At 40.7% G+C, this 18,302-nt stretch overlaps 2 protein-coding genes across 2 annotated transcripts; both read left to right on the forward strand.

Annotated features, from left to right (window-relative positions):
- The first annotated feature begins 9,540 nt into the window (after nt 1-9,540).
- On the forward strand, nt 9,541-9,792 carry LOC108097941. The gene has a single exon (XM_017200532.1). It carries the CDS (start codon nt 9,541-9,543, stop codon nt 9,790-9,792), a length of 252 nt encoding a protein of 83 aa, XP_017056021.1.
- Nucleotides 9,793-15,587: 5,795 nt separating this feature from the next.
- LOC108097913 lies at nt 15,588-16,063 on the forward strand. The gene has a single exon (XM_017200449.2). It carries the CDS (start codon nt 15,671-15,673, stop codon nt 15,878-15,880), a length of 210 nt encoding a protein of 69 aa, XP_017055938.2. The 5' UTR covers nt 15,588-15,670; the 3' UTR covers nt 15,881-16,063.
- Nucleotides 16,064-18,302: the final 2,239 nt, after the last annotated feature.

The raw sequence follows: 18,302 nt of genomic DNA on the forward strand, positions 1-18,302 counted from the left end.
ACCCTCCGATTGCCCGGCATGCGACTCCAAAAACCCGAAGCCAGGTAAACCATGTTCTCCACCAATTGCATGTATGTATGTATATGTATGAAGTATGTCTGTGTAGCCGCCTTAAATATGCACATAGATGTGGGCAAAAGGGGGGCGGGGAGGGGGACTTGTGGATATGGTCTACGGGGGGTTTCCCACGGGCAGCGAGCGTTGGCCATTTGGCGCTGCTGATAGCCAAAAATATTAGTCATTGCCTTTAAGTTCGTCGAGCTTTTGATTAATGCTGTGGACATTTCTCAAGGATTTGGCCAAAAATAAGAACGCCAAAATGCTCTTAAAATAAGATAGTCCCACATCAAGCTCAAAATATTCACTATATTATTATATATTAATAGTTGAATATTTTCCATCAAGCAAAACATATAAAATGAAAACAAAAATGAAGTTAATAACATGAACTTATTACTTGCAGAAGCAGTTTAACGAGCAAACTGAAAACCAATTGAGCTCGAGTTATAAAGTCACTAAAAAATGGCAAACATAAAAAATCCGTTAAACTTGAACTATTTTTATCGTCTGCCACTAACAAGGCAGTGGGATTCGAATCAATTCCCGTAATATCCGAACATGACAACTCATTAGATCCATAATAGATAATTGAAGCATCGTCATCGGTGTGGAGGCCATCATCTTCAGTCTGCAATGGAATCCCATGGAGGATGGCCAAAAGTTATTGAACTGTTGCCATTACGCTTCAATTGATTGTGGAGTGGCCATGGGCGGGGTGACGCGGGGTGACTGACTGGCCAATTATGCCCCCGAAAAAGGGGGTGGGCGGAGGGGAGAGGGGGAGCCACTCGAATCGGATCGGAATGGGGATCGGGAACGGGCATGCTGGCCATGTCCGCTGCGAGAATTCCTCCTTATCGCCATTGCACATTGCTCATGTCCATGTCCACGTTAGCGACGCCTCGCGACTCGCGACATTTGCCAAAAAAGGAGGCGTATAAAGCCCAACCTTCCCGCGTCCTTCAATCCCAGCAGCTTTTCCTGCCTTTCAGGCACTGCGAGAAAAAAGATTGCAATCTGTATACATTAAAGTTGAAAAATAATAGTTTTTTACTGTAAATAATAAATACATTTTAAAAATTAAACAAAAATTTCCTTCCAATATTATGAATTATATTACCATAAACTTATTAAAAGTCAACATTATTTGATCATAAACAAATCATATTTTTACTTGACCTTGTATATTTTTTGGCTCTTTCAATTCAAAAATTATTTAGTGTTACCGGTTCGCTAAATTACTCATCGCAGTGTGCCCAAACAGCGATAACAGAGCATCAACCTCGCTCGAGACAGAAAGCAAAGAAAGGAGCTGGGGTCTAAAGGGAAATGAGGCGGGGCTAAGGGGCGGAAAAGAAAGGAGAAATTGAGATGGCGGCGGAAAGGGAGGAGTGGTTCAGTGCATCTGCCACGTGCAGCACTTGATTTAGTTGCGGCAAGGAGTCAACGACATGCGACCAAGGACCATGCACCAGGCAATTGAAATTAACATTGGCCTGGCCAAGGGTCACCCGGTGACCCCCTATCTACAGCAACGCCCCCTCCCCTCCCCCATGCCCGCATTCCCCTTTCCCCGTGGATCAACCCCATCATCCGCTGACAGCTCATTTCACTTTCTCACTACTGACGAAGGATTCCCCATTGGAGATTCGACTCCGTAATGAAAACATAAAAATCCTCCCATATATGTGTTTTTGTGTGCAACCGAAATTAATTTCCATTTCGTACATTTAATGGAATTTACTTGTTGTCTGTCAGGCCAAAAGGATTGGTTCGGGGGCTCTCCTCTCTTCTGCGGCTGATCCTGCCCAGTCATTCCGTCCGAATATCCCAGGGAAGGGCCTGCAATCCACTGCACTTGGTTATTTGTTCGTTTGATGGCTGTCTGTCAGTTGTGTCCTAATTTGCAAGTGGCAATAGTGTCTGGAACAGGGGAATTAACTAAGTCGCAGGCTGGGGTTATACTAAATCTGCAGCCAGGTGTTATTTATGGAAACCAAAAACCATCTGGATGAATTTATTTTTGAACATGCCACACTTCAAAGTGAGCGGCACATATTTCGTTAAAACCTAAATAAGTTAAGTTATTTATACTATGTATTTTAGATGGAAGGTCTTATACATATTCAGTTTTATTTCTCAACTGCAACTTCACGTAAGCAACTTCAAATAAAAAAAAACTCCTCTTTGTGGCCTTCTTCTTATTTCACGATTTTATTTGTGAAATTAATTAATTCAATAAAAGGGAAATATGCAATTTATGGTGGCCATAAATTTCCACATACACACTGGGTGGTTGGGCGAAAATGGGATGAGAAGTGGGGAAACTCGAACTCGAGCAGGATTCGAGCCTTGTCTTGCACTTGGCCAATATGTCTGTGCATAATTTATGCGCCATCTTTTAAATATGTTTGAAATTTTCCCAACATTCAATGCGAAGTTTTGTGCACTCAAAGCCGGGGATATATATACGTACACATAGACATACTCGTATATAGATTTATCTGCACAATCGTTGCATATTGAAATCATTAGATCCCGCAGAGAAAGCAATTTGATTTAATTTACTTATTTATTTTATTGGAGTGTCAATTGAAAGCTTTCCATTTCAAAGGAAGCAATGGCAAACTTATTTTTCGGATAATCTGCTTTTGAAAGTCGGTTTATTTATTTTGTTAATTTTATTGAATTTGCAATTCACAAAAACCAGTTGACATTATCACTCATGGCAAAATCGTTTCGAAATAAGAGCTTTTCAAAACATTCTGCAATGGATAAAAATGAATAATTCCTAGCAAATGGGATTTGTTGGTCTCTGAGTCGTTTTTAAACGTTATGACCTGGTTTTTTTTATTTTTTTGTTTTTTTTTGCTGGTTTTGTGCGACTTCTTTTCGGTGATATTTGTTGCCCTGAGCACAGGATTACCTCCCCCCCAGAGTTACCTCCTCCAGGGATTATCATTCCTTGCCACCCACTGGCTTCTGCTCGGGATGGGATTGGGATTCGGATTGGGATTGGGATTGGGATGGGGACTGGGAAACTGGGACTTAACCAACCTTCCCTGATGCGTGCCAGGCAGAAAACCAAATGACTGATGGCTGGTTAATTGTCTGGCCATGGCTTTTGTTCTTTTTTCCCCCTGTGCCCTTTTTCTTTCTTTTTTTTTTTTTTTGTTGTTTTTTTTCTTTTTTTGGTTTTGGTTTTGTTTTGTGTCTGTGTATGTTGTTTTTTGTGCAGCACTCCTGCTGCTGACGCTTGAAACATTAGACTTAGACGTGGCACAGATATAGTACAACAACAACAACAACTGCAACTACAACTGCGACCACGACTAGGAGAATGCGAGTGCGGAGCTGTAACTGCAGCTGAAGATGAAGCCGAACGTACAACAACATCAAAGACAATGCACCACATGAGGATGGTGTGGTGTGGTGGGGGGTCAACTCGATGCAGGCCCATCCAGCAGCAGGACCAGACTTTGCTAACTGGGTTTGGGTTTGGGTTTGGGTTTGGGTTTGGGTTTGGGTTTGGGTTTGGGTTTGGGTTTGGGCTTGCGTTTGGCGAAAATAAAGAAGATGGGCCCGGCAGGAAGAGACCTCAACTCCAGGCTTGCTTTGGCTTTGGCGAAATTCGGAGCTGAAACTTCAGTTTCCCTAATTCCCAGTGTTGTATCGAATGTGGATAATCTGCGAGCAGTATTTGAGGTTCTTTGTGTTTTGAAGTCAAGCTTTTCACCGAAAGAGTACTTCTAGAATAGCAGCTTTTGTCTTTAGTAGATATATATTGTACAATAATATACTGAGTGAAAATAATATCAAGACGTTTAAGATAACATCAGCCTAGAAATCGAAAGTTGCCACGTTTTGGCGCCAAATGTACAACATTTATTAACTACAACTTCAAACAAGATAACCCTTTAGATTAAAATAGTTAAGTAACTGTTTTTGATTTCCAATTGTTAAGCTTCTTGTTTAAATGCTTTACGATTTGCATTGCTCTTGGCTTTTTTAAGGATATTCTAGAGTTCGTCTTAGATTTTGGAGCCTGGAATATCGCCTCCTCTGTGGGCTATTTGTACTTTTTGTTGGCCACGTTTCACTCGGATGTTCTAGCTGTTATTGTTGTTGTTGCTGTTGCCGCTTTCATTTTGTTGGTTTTATGCGTGCTGAAGCGAGAGGGGGAAACGCCAACGGGGGGGGAGAGAGAGATAGCCAGAGGAGTGAGCAAAAGAGTTTCGGGAAACAAATGGCAAGAAAACACCGCATGGCGATGATTGTGATGACGACGATGTTTTCATTGTTTTGTTACGCTCGCTTTTCATACAAAACTAGCCCCACAGTCCTCCACGTTTTTCCTCTTTTGGAGGCTTCGCGCAGCTGCCAGCTACAATATTTTACTGACTGTTTGCTGGCTTTTCTTTGCAATTTTGATGCTATTGCTGAACACAAAAAAAGAGAAAACAAAATGTGAGGCACGACTTTAAAATAAACGAAGTTTCTAACACTCTTTGAGGCATGTGACGTTCGTTTACTTCGAATCTAAATGATTTCGAGCGAGACTTCTTTAATATTTGAATGCATACTTGCAAGAAAGCATCGATTTTCACTCCAACTCGTTTGGAGCCAGATTTGTTTAAGGTCCTTAAATAATAAATTCCCTGTGGAGATATTCAATACCACATGGAGTTGCCCCTACTTAACTATAAATATCTTTCTATAACATATAGTCATACCTTGATTTTTATATGGATTTACCATTGATGTTTGGGGACTTGGAATTATTTTTGTTTTGAGGGATCTCCTCGAATTTATGAGACCCCCATTCAGGGCATTCAAAACAACCGAATGAAGCGAAGAAGTGGAGAAGGGGAAAAGGGGAAAAGGGGAGAAGAGGAGAAGGGGAGGAGATCTGCAGAAGGATGGACTGTGAGAGAATAGAAGGGGCGGAAAACAAAAGGGGTGGGAGCTTTGTGAGGCTTTTTAAACCGAAGCAGGAACAGCAGGAAACTATGAAGGGGGAACGGGGGATGGGGGGTAGGGGGATATATATGTATATGTGACGGCATACGAAAGGGGGGAGGAGGGGGAAGCGAGGACGATGGAAGATGGAAGATGGAGCTGGCAATAACGATGACTGGGAACGATGCAGCGGCAGTGGCAACAACAATTTTTCAAGCACTTCCGAATGTTGCAATAGAAATCTGCATTTTTAATTTGTATGTGTGTGTGAGTGTGTGTGCTTGTGACAGCATGTGTGTGTGCGTGTATGTTTGTGGTGAGTATGTGTTACTGTTGATTTCTTCTCCTTCTCTTTCTCCGTTTCGTTGTTGTTTGTTTGCTGTTGTTGTGCTTTCTTAGGCTTCGGATTGGAAGCCACTACTTTTGGAGTGCAGTACAAAAAAATATTGAATAAAAATAGGTTAGGAACAGTAAATCAGTTTAGTAATATAAATGGTTTATTGCCATTTTTGTAAGACTGAATAAATTAAATTATCTACCATTTGTTCAACTGATATTTGTGTTACCCCTGAATGAAGGGTGCATTTTATTTCAGTGTAGCTGGAGCCTGGTCCAGCGCCACCTAGCGGGCATGTGCATAGGTCCTGCTGGTGCATCTGTATGTGCTTCTTGCATCTGTTTGTGTGTGTGTGTTAGTGAGTGTGTGTGTGAGCGTCCCAGTTCTTGCAGCGTTTGATGTGCCTGCTGTTGTTGCAACTTTTGTTGCTGCTATGCTGCGCCATGTTGTTTGCAACTTCCTCATGCTCGGCACATGACCCCTGCCCCATCCCCCCTCCCCCTCCTCCTCCTCCTTTCCCCTAATCCCGAGTCACGCCCCCCTCCTCACGCCCCTAAGTCCATTTCGGGTGAAATTGTTGGTGAAATATGGCAGAGAGTTGCAATTTTGGTTAATGATCTACGAAGTACTTTGCGGGGCTAGATTTGGAAGTATTATCTATTACATTTGAAGATCTCTTTGCGTGCCAGTGGAAAGTACACTGAGAAAAAAAAGTGAAAAAATATGTAATTCCTAAAAAAGAGAAAAAATCAGTGAAAAAAGAAAATATAAGTTGGGGTTTATAAACTTAAAAGCACATACATAAGTATTTATGGCAGTAGTTTCAAGTAATAATCCATCCAACAAAACATATTTTTTCCTTTTCAATGCATTTAAAACTCAACTATCCGAAATCCCACATAAAAACCCTTTGGAATTGCTCTAAATCTGATTTGCCAAGTCTACCAGTATTAAGCACTTGAGGTGGCTTCATCAGGTATGTTTTTTTCTTGTTCCTTTTTGTGGAATACAGTAGTATCCTGAATCCTTTGGGTGCCATCCCAAAAATATCATCCTCACTGTCGGGGATAAGCCGGCAACAAGGATTTTTTTTTTTTTTTTGTTTTTATTTCAGCGTCCATTTTGTCTTTGGTATATAGTTTGTATTTCTTTTTTCGTTTTTTTTTTTTGGGGGGGGGAGGGGGGCTGTGCGTTCGGTGGTTAGCATTTGATTGTGATATGCACACAAAAGCGGATTATTCTTGACTCTTTAGCAGCATCATTTATGACATGCAACAATAACAGTGGAAATAGCAGACCAGGGAAATGGGTGGCAAATGGAAAATGGTGGAGTGCAACAAATGCAATTTCGGTTAGTGGCCACAATTTTGTTTAGAAATTTTTGGACCCCACCATTTTGTATTGTCTAGCGTTCAGCTCCACGCTCCCTTGCATTGTAAGTACATTACGCTTACAAATTTGTGCGATTCCCCCAACCAAACCAAAAAAAAAACACAGAAAAAATAAGTGGCAAACAAACCAAAAAAAACCAAATTGTGGAATTGCAACCTCAAAAGCTGCTTAAGTTATTAGTTATTGTTATCTATAATATATACAACAAAGTACTCATCGATATAGCCAGTTTGTGCACACTTTCATTACAGCGTATTTGGGTTGAATAAATTTAATTGTTTTTCCATCATAAATTATCGTGGCGCGCATTTCCGTTGATAAAAATGGAATTGCGTAGTAATTACAAAACGAAATCAAATTTTGTGCCATAATTAATAGGTAAATGTGCGAAAATTGTTTAGGTGTTTCGGGGATTCCTTTTCTATTTGGATTTCCAGCTTAATAAGGGATTGAACTTTCGATAAATACCATGTTATTTTGAAGATTTAATATTCATTGTTTTTAAATAGTTTTAAATAGTTTTTAACGCACTCAAACTTGTGGCTTCCGAAAAAATGCTTTGGTGCATAAGTTTAAGTAACAGGTGAGAAGTTGCTGGCCATATAATTTTGGAAAACGGGGATGAAAGGGGGTCGGAGTGAAGGGGAAAATGGGAGACAGAAAGTAGACACAGATCCAACAGGCGACGTCGGCACTTTTGGTCCACTTGCCCGGCAATTGGACCATTTCGTTGAGCGCTTCACAGCGCTCAAGTTGCCTTGGGCTTGGAATTCGGGCAATGGAGACGGGATTCGGGGATTGGAGGCTTTTGGGCTCCTCTTTTTGTGGGGTGAGAGGAGGTGTGGGGCAAAAGAGGGGACCCAAAAGCGGTAGAGATCCCAGCTGTGCTGCCAGGCGACTGCCAACGACATTTAGCCCACTTTTTACGCAGCAGCGGGCACCACAGGAATCAGAGTACAGGATGCAACCACACAAGCCCACGCCCCTCGAACCGCATCTTGTGACCCCCACATTCGTACCCCTTTCCAAACACTTGGAGAAAAATCATTTACCAATTTACCATTAAGCTGTATTTAACAGAAACCTAAATAATCATCAGTCTTAAAACCATTCTTATAGAAAATACTTACAATTCAAACAAGAAAATCCTTTTCGATGTTTTTCCACAGTGCATATCCTTTACTCTGTGTGTGTGTGTGTGTGGGTAAAGTACCCCGTTGTTCGGCCGTTCAAGTAGTCAGTCAAATTGGGTTTCGGTTGCGGCTTTTTGGGGTCACCTCGCCCAGTTCCACTCCACTTCAATCCACATCGGCGATTGCCTTTTGCCGCTGCCCCGTTTAAGATGCAGATAATGCTAATTAATTGTATTGATTAGCTCATTATATCATTAGCTGGCAGCGGCAACGACGACGAACGTCGAACGTTGAACGTTGAACGACCAACTTGCCCCCGGCGAATTTCCAATGTGCCACATGCGACGACAATAAGTTTCGACCACGGCAACAATGGCAGCAGCAGATCCTTGAATGCAGATCCTTGTGCGATTTAGTGGATACGTGTACGTGTGCATTGCGTTGCCCGGGGTCGCACATTCATATAAATAAACTTGTCTAAATTGCAGTTACCGCCGCAGGGCGATGGCCAAAATTGTGTGCAACACCGAAAACTTAAACAGGGGCGTGGATGTTCGTCCGTTCCGGTGGCACGCCACGAAATCTTCGGGGGCTTTGTTCTTGCGAAGTCCTGTACAGTTGTACGGGGATTAGGTGACCGGCAGAAATGAACAATTACCCGGATAATATAAACAGTATAAACTGGGATCAGAAAGTGCCAGCAGAACTTAACTGATAAGTAACCAAGGGACGCACTTCATTATTTCTACTTTTCTGATCTTAGAATTGTATTTAGGTATTTAGGATAGTTAAGTACTTTGTATCCAGTTGCACCTGTACCATATTTTGCTCATTTCATTCATTAGATCTAAACTGGGAACTCAAGTGAATCCTTTTTATTTTCTTTTCTGCCTTTCTGACTCCGTTGGGATTGTCAGGTGTTCGTCGCCATAAAGTTTTGGCCAACTTTTTGGGAAACAAGCTGCATCGTCCTGCCACGTTCTTAGTCCTTTCGCCTTCTTTCTCACTCTGTCCGTCCCCCGATGTCGTCGGCAGCATCGTTAAGGCGTATCCATCATAATATCTATAGGAAGGGGGAGGGGTATACGGTATACTGTATACTGTATACGGTATACTGCCTCATCCGAATAATTCATTTATATTAATACATCCTGCAGAGCAACAGTCAAGCTCACTGCGAAAGAGACGGCGATAGCTATAGCTATAGATATAAATATAGATATAGATATAGATGTAGAAAGAAGAAGAAGCTGAAGGAGAAGTATTTCAATTTGTATTGCCAAGTGTCTGGCTCTATCTGTCTCTTACTCTCACCATCGCCCTGTCTCTTTCCAACGCACTGGCTGCAGTTGCAGTGCTCGACTTTGCCACGTCGACAGCTTAAAGTTTGAATTGCTGCACACTAATCCACTGAAAGAAATTCAGTAGAGCATATCATAATATATATCCTTTGGATTTGAAAAGAAAAAAATGTCAAAAAACAAATATTTTAACTATAATAATATTTGAAACAAGATATTATGCTTCTATAAATATTATACCTTTGCTACTTAATTATTTATATTTTTTTATTAATTTTTTTTATTTTTCAGTGGGTTTTTTCCGCCTGGACAACCTGGACGAAGGTTGGAAGTGGGATGCCGTTGTGGGGACTTAAAAATGGGGCCGTCGATGGAGGAGGATTACAGGATGCAGGACGCCACCTTTTGCAGCTGCTTCCATGTGTTCATGGCGCAAATAATCGCCGTCATCAACAACAACAAAAACAAGATGGCAGGACAGGATCAGGACGACAGGATTGGATCCCGAGAAGTGGCGGGGTGGGGCTATGAGGGGTGCAAAGATGAGTTGAGAGACGTTGACGCTGACGCCATTAGCACCGAGTTTTGCTGCATCAACGACAAACTTTAAATTGTTGCGTCATTACAATTCGAGTTGGGGCTTTCGGCGGAACGAAGGAGATGGCGGTAGATGGAGCTAGATGAGGAGGAGGCGGAGGGGGAGGGACTGGATCAGCTGAAATGTTGAGCAACAGGAAGCCAGGATATATATGTCCTGGGCCTAGCCAAAAGGAAGGCATAAATGCTCCTTGCCAAAAGGCGAGAAAAGAAGAAGTCTTGTCCCCGTTTGCACCAGTGATTGATGTTGCACTTTAAATTTCAGTTGTGTCAGTCGGATGCGCACACACATGCTCCCTAATGACCAGGTGCCACAAATGGTTGTTGCATTCCTCTTCAAAACAAAAAAAAAAAGACTAGAAAAAAAAACAGAAAAAAAAAACAAATAGTGCTTATTTTCCAGTGAAATGTGACTCTCCCCTAAGACGTTAAATTCTTTTCTTCAACTCAGCGATGATATGGCAAATGTGATAAAAAATGCATGCTTGTCTTGTTTGCTTTATGAAAATTTGATTTCTAATATTACTAAGTAACCAAAATGATATACAAATTTATTCCAACTAACTTTGAACTTTAAATAAAAACCCCTCTTGGCTGCAATAAAAATTGGCCATTCATTTTTATGGTGGTCTGTAGTTGTCGAGCGATCTGTCTTGCTGTTGCCCTCTGCCTTTGTAATCATTTAAATGAACAAATTATAAATTACCCCAATAATGGGCTCGGGAGCAGGACAAGGAAACTGGCCAGGATGTGGAGACAGTAGACAGGAGTCAGGAATCAGGAATCAGGAATCAGGAGTCAGGAGTCACGTCCAGGCACACATATATTTTATGTGCAACCACTCATATATGCAGCTATATATATATATATACATATATAGATATATGATGCTATATGCGCCATATATTATATATTGCGGCGATTGCATCGCAACGACAATTTTGGCTCATTATAAATTTGCCTTAATTTTAATGCAAAATGTCTCTGCCGCAGTCCGTTCGTCTGTCCATCTGTCCGTCTCTTTCGACATGTATATACCCCTCTCTCTCTCTCTCTCTCGCGCTCGCATTTGGGATATGTGTCTGGCACAGTGCCTTACATTTAATGCAACCAAACTCCAACTGGCATCGGACTGCGATTTCTGAGTCGGAACTGGAAACTGGGAGCTGCTTGCTGCTTGCTGCTTGCTGGTGGCTGGTTGAGGGTAACTCCGAACTGAACTCCTCTTGCCACGAATTGCATTCAACTTCAGCCTGCAGACCCAGCCATCCATCCACTGCCCCTCTCTTTCGCCCCGAGGAGCTGCCATCTCTTTCATTCGCTGTAGGTAATCATGTTGCTGACAGCATTGTTGCCGCACAGTCCGCTCTTCCTGATACCCTGTACAAAATTTAAAGGAAAGAGTTGATAAGGATCTTCGATAAAATTATATAATGGAACAAATATTTAATTTTATTAGTTGCTATTATATATTTGGTTTTTTGTTGAGATGTTGATAAGTAATATATATTTTTAGAATTTTAGAAAAGGTTCAATAAGCTTTTATTCTTACAGTCAAACATAATATACAAATATTTATGACATATTCATTTAGAATAAATCTTTTTGCACACACTTTTCTTCTTGTATCTTATTATCTTTTTCCTAGGTATTTTCCTCTTCGTTGAAACCCTAAAATGTCGACCACGTTGTATGTTAAATTGTTGCTCGACAATGAGCAAGCTGCCGCCAAAAAAAGCGAACAAAGATGGGGAGAAGAAAAGAAAAGCCAGCAAAATGCACATGCCACGTAGTTATGCATATGTCGTTGTCCCAGGACCCTCGATCCCCCCTCCTACTCCCCATCCCCCTCCCCCTCCCCCTCAGCAGAAAAACCCCCCGATTTCCCGATTCCCCTCAAGTCCTTCGCCACTGTACGTGTGTTCCAGGCAATTCACAAATTGAACGTACGAAATCACATTAGCCCCAACGTCAGCGCCAGTCCTCAGAATCAGCTCCAGATCCTGTCTGTCCTTTCAGCATCTTCGCTTGTTGCAGCGGCTCCTTGGAGGAAATGGCCCATACCAAAATACTCGCAGTCCCAGTACCCGGTTCCTTAAACTGAACACCACACTTTAAATATATATTTAGAGGAATTTTTTAATAAAAATTAAAAATCACAAGGTGATTACTGGAATCGAAGAGCTCAACGAAAAGTTTTTACCGGATTTTATTCCCTTTAAAAACGAAATTGTTTTGATAACTTACTAAAAAGTTAGATTAACACAGTTTAAAATACACAGCAAAATCCATAATCTAGTTAATCTATTTTTTTTTTTTGTGTGTACCGGTATTATTTTTGGCCGAACACGTACGAAGCCGCTGGCATTGGCCAATTGGCCTGGTCTGGATCCTTCTTGGTCCTGCACCCCAATATATATATATATATATATATATTCTATAGGCCCCTCTGCTGCGACGACGTGCTGCAGCAAAAGTTTTCCCCGTCTATTGATTTGAATTTGAATTTTTCGCCTAATTGCAAAGAGTGAGCACAAAGTAAAACAATCGATGGAAGTGAAGGAAGCTAGCAAAAAAAAAAATGGAGTTTCATGGCGATGTTACAATTTCCGTAACATAAACATTTTACCTGCACAATCGAATTTGGTTTGTGGACAAAACACAACTCAACGCTTACCGAAATGCAACAAATAATTCCCAATAAAGTCCAATATTAATTAATTCAAAATCAAAAGGCAAATCTGAACTTAGCCCCAGGGGAAATTTTAAATAAATTTGTAAACTTTGGGGACTTATGCAAAGCGTTTCCCAGAGCGAAGTAACTTGAAACCGTAAACAACAAATATATATTGACAAAAATTGAGCAACAATTTTTAAATGAAATATTGAATGATTTTTCCTTGTTTGCTGACAACTATCTTTTTGGTTTTTGTTTGATATTGCAGTGTGCCATTAAATTTGCAATTGTATTTATTTTAGCATTTCTTTTTTCGTTCTTGAACTTCTTGTTCTTGTGCATCAACAAATGTTATATCGTTTCTTTTGTTGTAATTTTGAAAACATATTTATTTAGCTTGAGGCTGGAACGAAAAACAAAATCCTTCTCCCCTTCTAAGAGTATCTTTACATTGCCTGTCAAAATAATAGTAACAGCTTTGACTAATTTGACTAAATATTAGAATTAATTTTTAAGGGGAAAAATTAGACCTAATAAATACATTTTAAAACTATTGCAAATTGTCTATATTATAAAATAGGGAAAAATGTTTGAATACATTTTTTTTACCTTAACAGTGATGAAGTCGGTGAGTTTTGTGCATTTTCCATGCAAATATTTGCGAATGTGTCCGTGTCCATTTGTGTGTTTGCTTGGATCAGGGCGATATATAGCACAACATATTTATATGCATATAATACGCATATCGGGCAAAATTGTTTTTATAGAATATTTATTTTTTTCTGCAAATGTACCGGGCAAACATTAAACGCATAGATAGATGTATAAATATCATAATAATAAAAATGAAAATAATAAGAGGGATGGGAAATATTTTCCGTGGGCTCGCATAGTTTTCGAATTGATTTCACAAGTGGTGGCCAAACAACTCCCGAAAGTGGGCGTTACGGTCAGAGTTTATTGAAAAGAATGGGAAGAAGCTAAAGCGAACGAAAGAGACGGCAACTAGCGATGGGAAAGAGATGGAGCAACAAGCGGAGTGTCCGCCCACGCAACAAGGTAATCAAATGCAATTGAAAAACCAGCGCAAAAAGTTTATCCTTTGGCTTGCCTTGAACACAAGCGTTCCCGGTTTTCCTTCCGCACCCGTTCCCCCTTTTTTACCCGGTCCACCACCACCCCCCCAATCCCCCCCGGTTTTTACCCGTTCCCGCTTTACAACCGTTCCCTTCGATTTTTCACCCGGTTGCCATTGCAACGAATTTAATCAAAAGTTACAATTCCAATTGTCCGCAAGCGGGTCACTCGTGTTGCGTATTAAAAAAGTTCCACTGCGGTGAGACAGAGACGGCCCCTGTCCGTAAAAGCGAGACAGACATAGCTACACCTAGAAAAAATTAGAAGTTTTTTTTAAGAAAACACATTTTGTTTTTGTTATAAGAACTCAAAACAATTACACTTTTTTTTAGAAGGTTAAACCTATTAAAACCTTCTCTGAAATAAAGATTTATAGAAAGTACATTTAGTTAAATTTTTCGAGTGTAGCGGGCATGATAAAAAGGCGGGGGAGACAGATAGAGTCGGCGTTTCATATCCGTATTTCTATGTAGGCCAAAAACAAAAAGGGCGAAAAGGAGCAGCAGGAACCGGAGCAAAGTGAGCCAAAAAGTTTGCCCGCTTAAATTGCAGCGATTGCAATGAACCGGACGGACAATCAATGCCGATTTTTGCCACATCTATCTCTCCCTGTCACTCCCGGCAACGCTCTCTGTCTAACCAGAGAAAGCGAACCGGTATCGAAGTATCGATAAAATCGAATCATTTGCGGGCATCTACAAGTGCGTTTCGAGTGCAAAGGGAGAAACGGAAGTTCATTCCCATTTTTTGCCTTCCCTTTTGCATTTAGCAAATGAAATAAAATCGCCGTTTAAATTGCGCTTTATATAAAACGAAACGTTTTTTTTTTCTTATGCAATTTTTATTTCACTTGAGGTGGGGTAGTGAAATTTGTATTTTTATTTATTTTTTAAAGTATGAACCAATATTAAAAAACATTGTTCTGAGAAAACAAATATGGTTTTGTTTTCGGATCTAAAGTTGTTGAACGAACTTTATTTTTTCTTGACATTTTTTATGACCCTCGACCTTTTAAAATTAGCAAAAACTGGATTTGCAGAAAAGCGACCGCAACCCAATACTAAACCTCTAACTTTTCTCATTTTTATCCTATTTACAAGTGGCATACCTCTTTAATATTGTTAATAAAATATCTATCAAGCTGCATCATTAGTTTATTTTTCTTTTTTTGATCGATGTTTTTTTTCATTTTTTATGACCCCCGACCTTTCAAAACTTGCAAAAAATGAATTCCAACACTTCTAAGCTTAAACAAATTGCATCATAAGTTAATTTTTGAATAATATATGAATTTAAAAGTATACATGCACTTTAGATTAGGACAAACAACAAGATACCAGAACTTACCGTCTGTTAACTATTTTAAAGAAAAACCATTTCCTTGTCAGCACTGGCTGTTTTTGCCAGCTCCCTTGCCGCTCCCTTAACCCACCGACGGCTGTCCATCAGCGTCAACAGCATGGCATCCAGTCAGCCTTAACCCTCTGGCTCCCCACTTTCCGCATTCCTCTTTCCCCAATCTGCCATATGTGCCAGATCCAAAGTCGGGACGACTTTCCCTCTGCCGATAATGATGGACCAGACGAACAATCAATTAACGCACTGCCAGCCATCAAGGTTGCTGACCCAGGAGGCGGGGAAGTCTGGTCAGTGGGCGTGGTACTTGGCAATTGACAGGGAAGAAAGGGGATTGAGGATGGGCGGAAGTTGGGAAAGGTCGAGGGAAAGCTGGAGGCGGTTCCTTCATGGTCAGCCGAATGCAAAAGCGATTTGGAGATGCAACATCCATTTATCCAATTTGCCATCCCCCATCAGTTTTATTTCCAATGAAAATAGGCGATTCACTTTATAAATTGAAAAACACTAATCTTAAGGAAGTTCTAAAGCATGCAATTTTGTAGGTGTCAATTAAATAAAAACTCTTGGAGAAAAGAATTACAAGTAAGCCATTTGTACGTTTCAGTAACATCTGTTGTACATTTTCATTATTTGTCAGCAAAGCCAGTAGAAATTCCCTTTAAAATTCCGATCGAGCATGAGTTTTCTCTATTAACTGCAAAAATAAATTTCAACCAATATGGATGTACGGACGCAGATGCAGGATGTGAATCAGGAGCGCACCGAAGTGGCCACCGGCAGTCAATGCCTTGAGGTGGAGGAACACGGCGTGGACTTGAGCAGGAACTCCAGTTTGACAACCGTATGCAGCACATTTCCATTGACCTCGAGGATCGAGAGCTATCACAGCTGGCAGTCGATGGACGGGGAGAGGGGGATAAGGACTTGAATCGCGAATTGGATATCGAGAGTGAGCAAAGGTCCAGCTGGCCATTTCCATGTCCATGCCACTCGCCTTGGGAGCCCTGCATCCTTAACAAGCATTTCAAATTAATAGTCCAATCGGTTGATGATCAAATTCTAAAGAAGGCGCAATCCCTCAAAAATAAACTTTCGATTTTCTTCAAACAAATTCCTTATTTGTGGGTCAACACTGCGTATGAGTTATCCGCTTATAAAAATTACGTATACGCCACTGTGCACTTTTATAAAATACAGAGAAGTCGGTCCTCTATAAATTTTAGAATATTTTATAATCCTTTTGTATAGTTTTTAAGCGTTCACTCTACAATTAATTTGAACTACTTTAGGGTCAACATTGCGTATGGGTTATCAGCTTTGAAAAATTACTCATACGCCTCGTTGTCCGTGAAGAAAACGTATTCCTTATAATTGCACTTTGCAACGTGCTCAAATTGGAGTAATTATTGGCTCCCTGACTTCCACAAGCTCTATAAACTTACCAAGGCTTATTCTAACACCTCTCGCATAATTGAAGGTAAATTAAGTTTGCTCTCCTCTACATTCGACGTTTGAACTCGATTGACGCACATCGTTTGCTTTTCGGCATCGACGGACGGATGGCATCGGCGGCCTCAAAAGCGAAATTGCTATTTACAAACAATTTTACATATTTACGCGGCAACTGTTGACATTTTGCTATAAATTCAGCCGGTCCTGGTCTACCTCACGCCCTGCTCCTTCCTCTGGACAAAGACCAGTGCAAACAGAAGTACACTGAAAACTTTTCACTTATTCCTTTCACGAATTTTTAGCTTAATAAAATATATAAAACTTAATTTTTTATGTGGATTAATTTCAACAATATTTGTATAACATACTTTTTCGGGCCATTCATATTACTTCTTCCCCAAGGATGTTTTGTTATATTTTTTTTCCCTATTCGATATCACACGCATTTTGGCCAAGTGTGGCCCAAACTTGTGATGCAAAAACTGCCCCGAACTGACTGATGGCTGACTAGATGGATGGCTCCGCTCCGTTCCTCCGCTTCTTGGCCTGAAGTAGGAGCTGTTGCTGGACGCTTATTGTTAGATGGATGGATGGATGATGTGTAGCTGTTGCTCCTGCCACGCCCCCCTTTTTTGCCCCCAGTCCCGCTGAACGCTCCAGTGAAGTGCAGTGTTGTTGCAATCTATATGGTATCTGTGTGGAAAGTCCATGGCCAGGGACAGAGGGCCAGATAGAGTTGATGATTTGTGGCGCAAAATGCGAAACTGACAGCGCGCTTCCGCTTAAAGGAAATTGAAATCCTTCTTTGCACAAAATTGTTGACGTATTTACACACACTCCCACATACGACGAGATAAACACACACAAACACACACACACTGTGCGTGAGCCATCTCGGTTTTAGGTTCTTTTTTTTTTTGGCAACAAGTTTACTTACTTACTGGAAGAGGACATGTGAACTTTGGCCCAAGGAAATTTCCACCTGAAATATAAAGGCTTCTGCTGAAGAACTGGGCCAATTATCAAGATGATTTTGATTTATCATAATGATTTTTGTGGCTGAAAAACTAAAAACGAGAAAATATTTGTAATTGTTAATAAAATATTTATTATTTATAATTTTTTGTTTATTTCTAAATATCTTAACTATTTGTTTATATTTTAAACATTCAACAAATGACGTTTGCTGCTATCCAGCATATTCGAAATTGACTTCTGACATCAACCATTTGGCCTTTTCAACAAAGTTTGTTGATTTTTTGGCACTTCATCGCGACTGCAGCCGTGGATAATGGCATAAAGGGACTGGGCAATCGTGGAGTGGCAGGGCAGCTCCACTTCCGCCGGACATATGCTGATTATTTGGCTGATGTTGCCACCGATGCTACGTGCCGCATTGCTGCCCATCCTCATTAGGCGCACAGCTGCAGCAACAATCGCGGCAACAACTGCAACTGCGGCAGCTGCTGCTGCTGCTGCGACTGCAACTGAAACTCCATCTGCAACATGAAAAACAAAGCACCTGGTGTCCACAGCAAAACACTAAGAAAAATCTTGCATATTCTCGTAACTACTACACCATTTTACAAAATTAATGTATATAAATTAATATTGGCCAATTTTAACATAGAGAATTTATTATAGTATTAAATATACTTAAAGTTATTCATGTTTTGTAAAATATAGAAACTTTTTCCAGTGGCTCAGCGGAGTTCAAGTGCATCAATATCATCATTTGCGGGCTGCGTGGGCGAGCAAGTGAGTGGCAAGCCGAGTGGCCACCGCAAATGTGCGTTCAACTATAGGCTGCCAGAAATGGAAACTGAAGGATGCATTGTAAAAACGAAATGAGACCAAAATTTTAGGCACTCAGCTACCCTGCTTATGCAAATTATAAG

Source organism: Drosophila ficusphila, unplaced genomic scaffold (assembly GCF_018152265.1).
Source record: "Drosophila ficusphila isolate 14025-0441.05 unplaced genomic scaffold, ASM1815226v1 contig_197, whole genome shotgun sequence".
NCBI classification, from domain to species: Eukaryota; Metazoa; Arthropoda; class Insecta; order Diptera; family Drosophilidae; genus Drosophila; species Drosophila ficusphila.

Excerpts from the sequence above, each read along its gene's own strand:
- LOC108097941 (XM_017200532.1), top strand. The coding sequence starts at position 9,541 with ATGGGGCCGTCGATGGAGGAGGATTACAGGATGCAGGACGCCACCTTT.
- LOC108097913 (XM_017200449.2), top strand. The coding sequence starts at position 15,671 with ATGGATGTACGGACGCAGATGCAGGATGTGAATCAGGAGCGCACCGAA.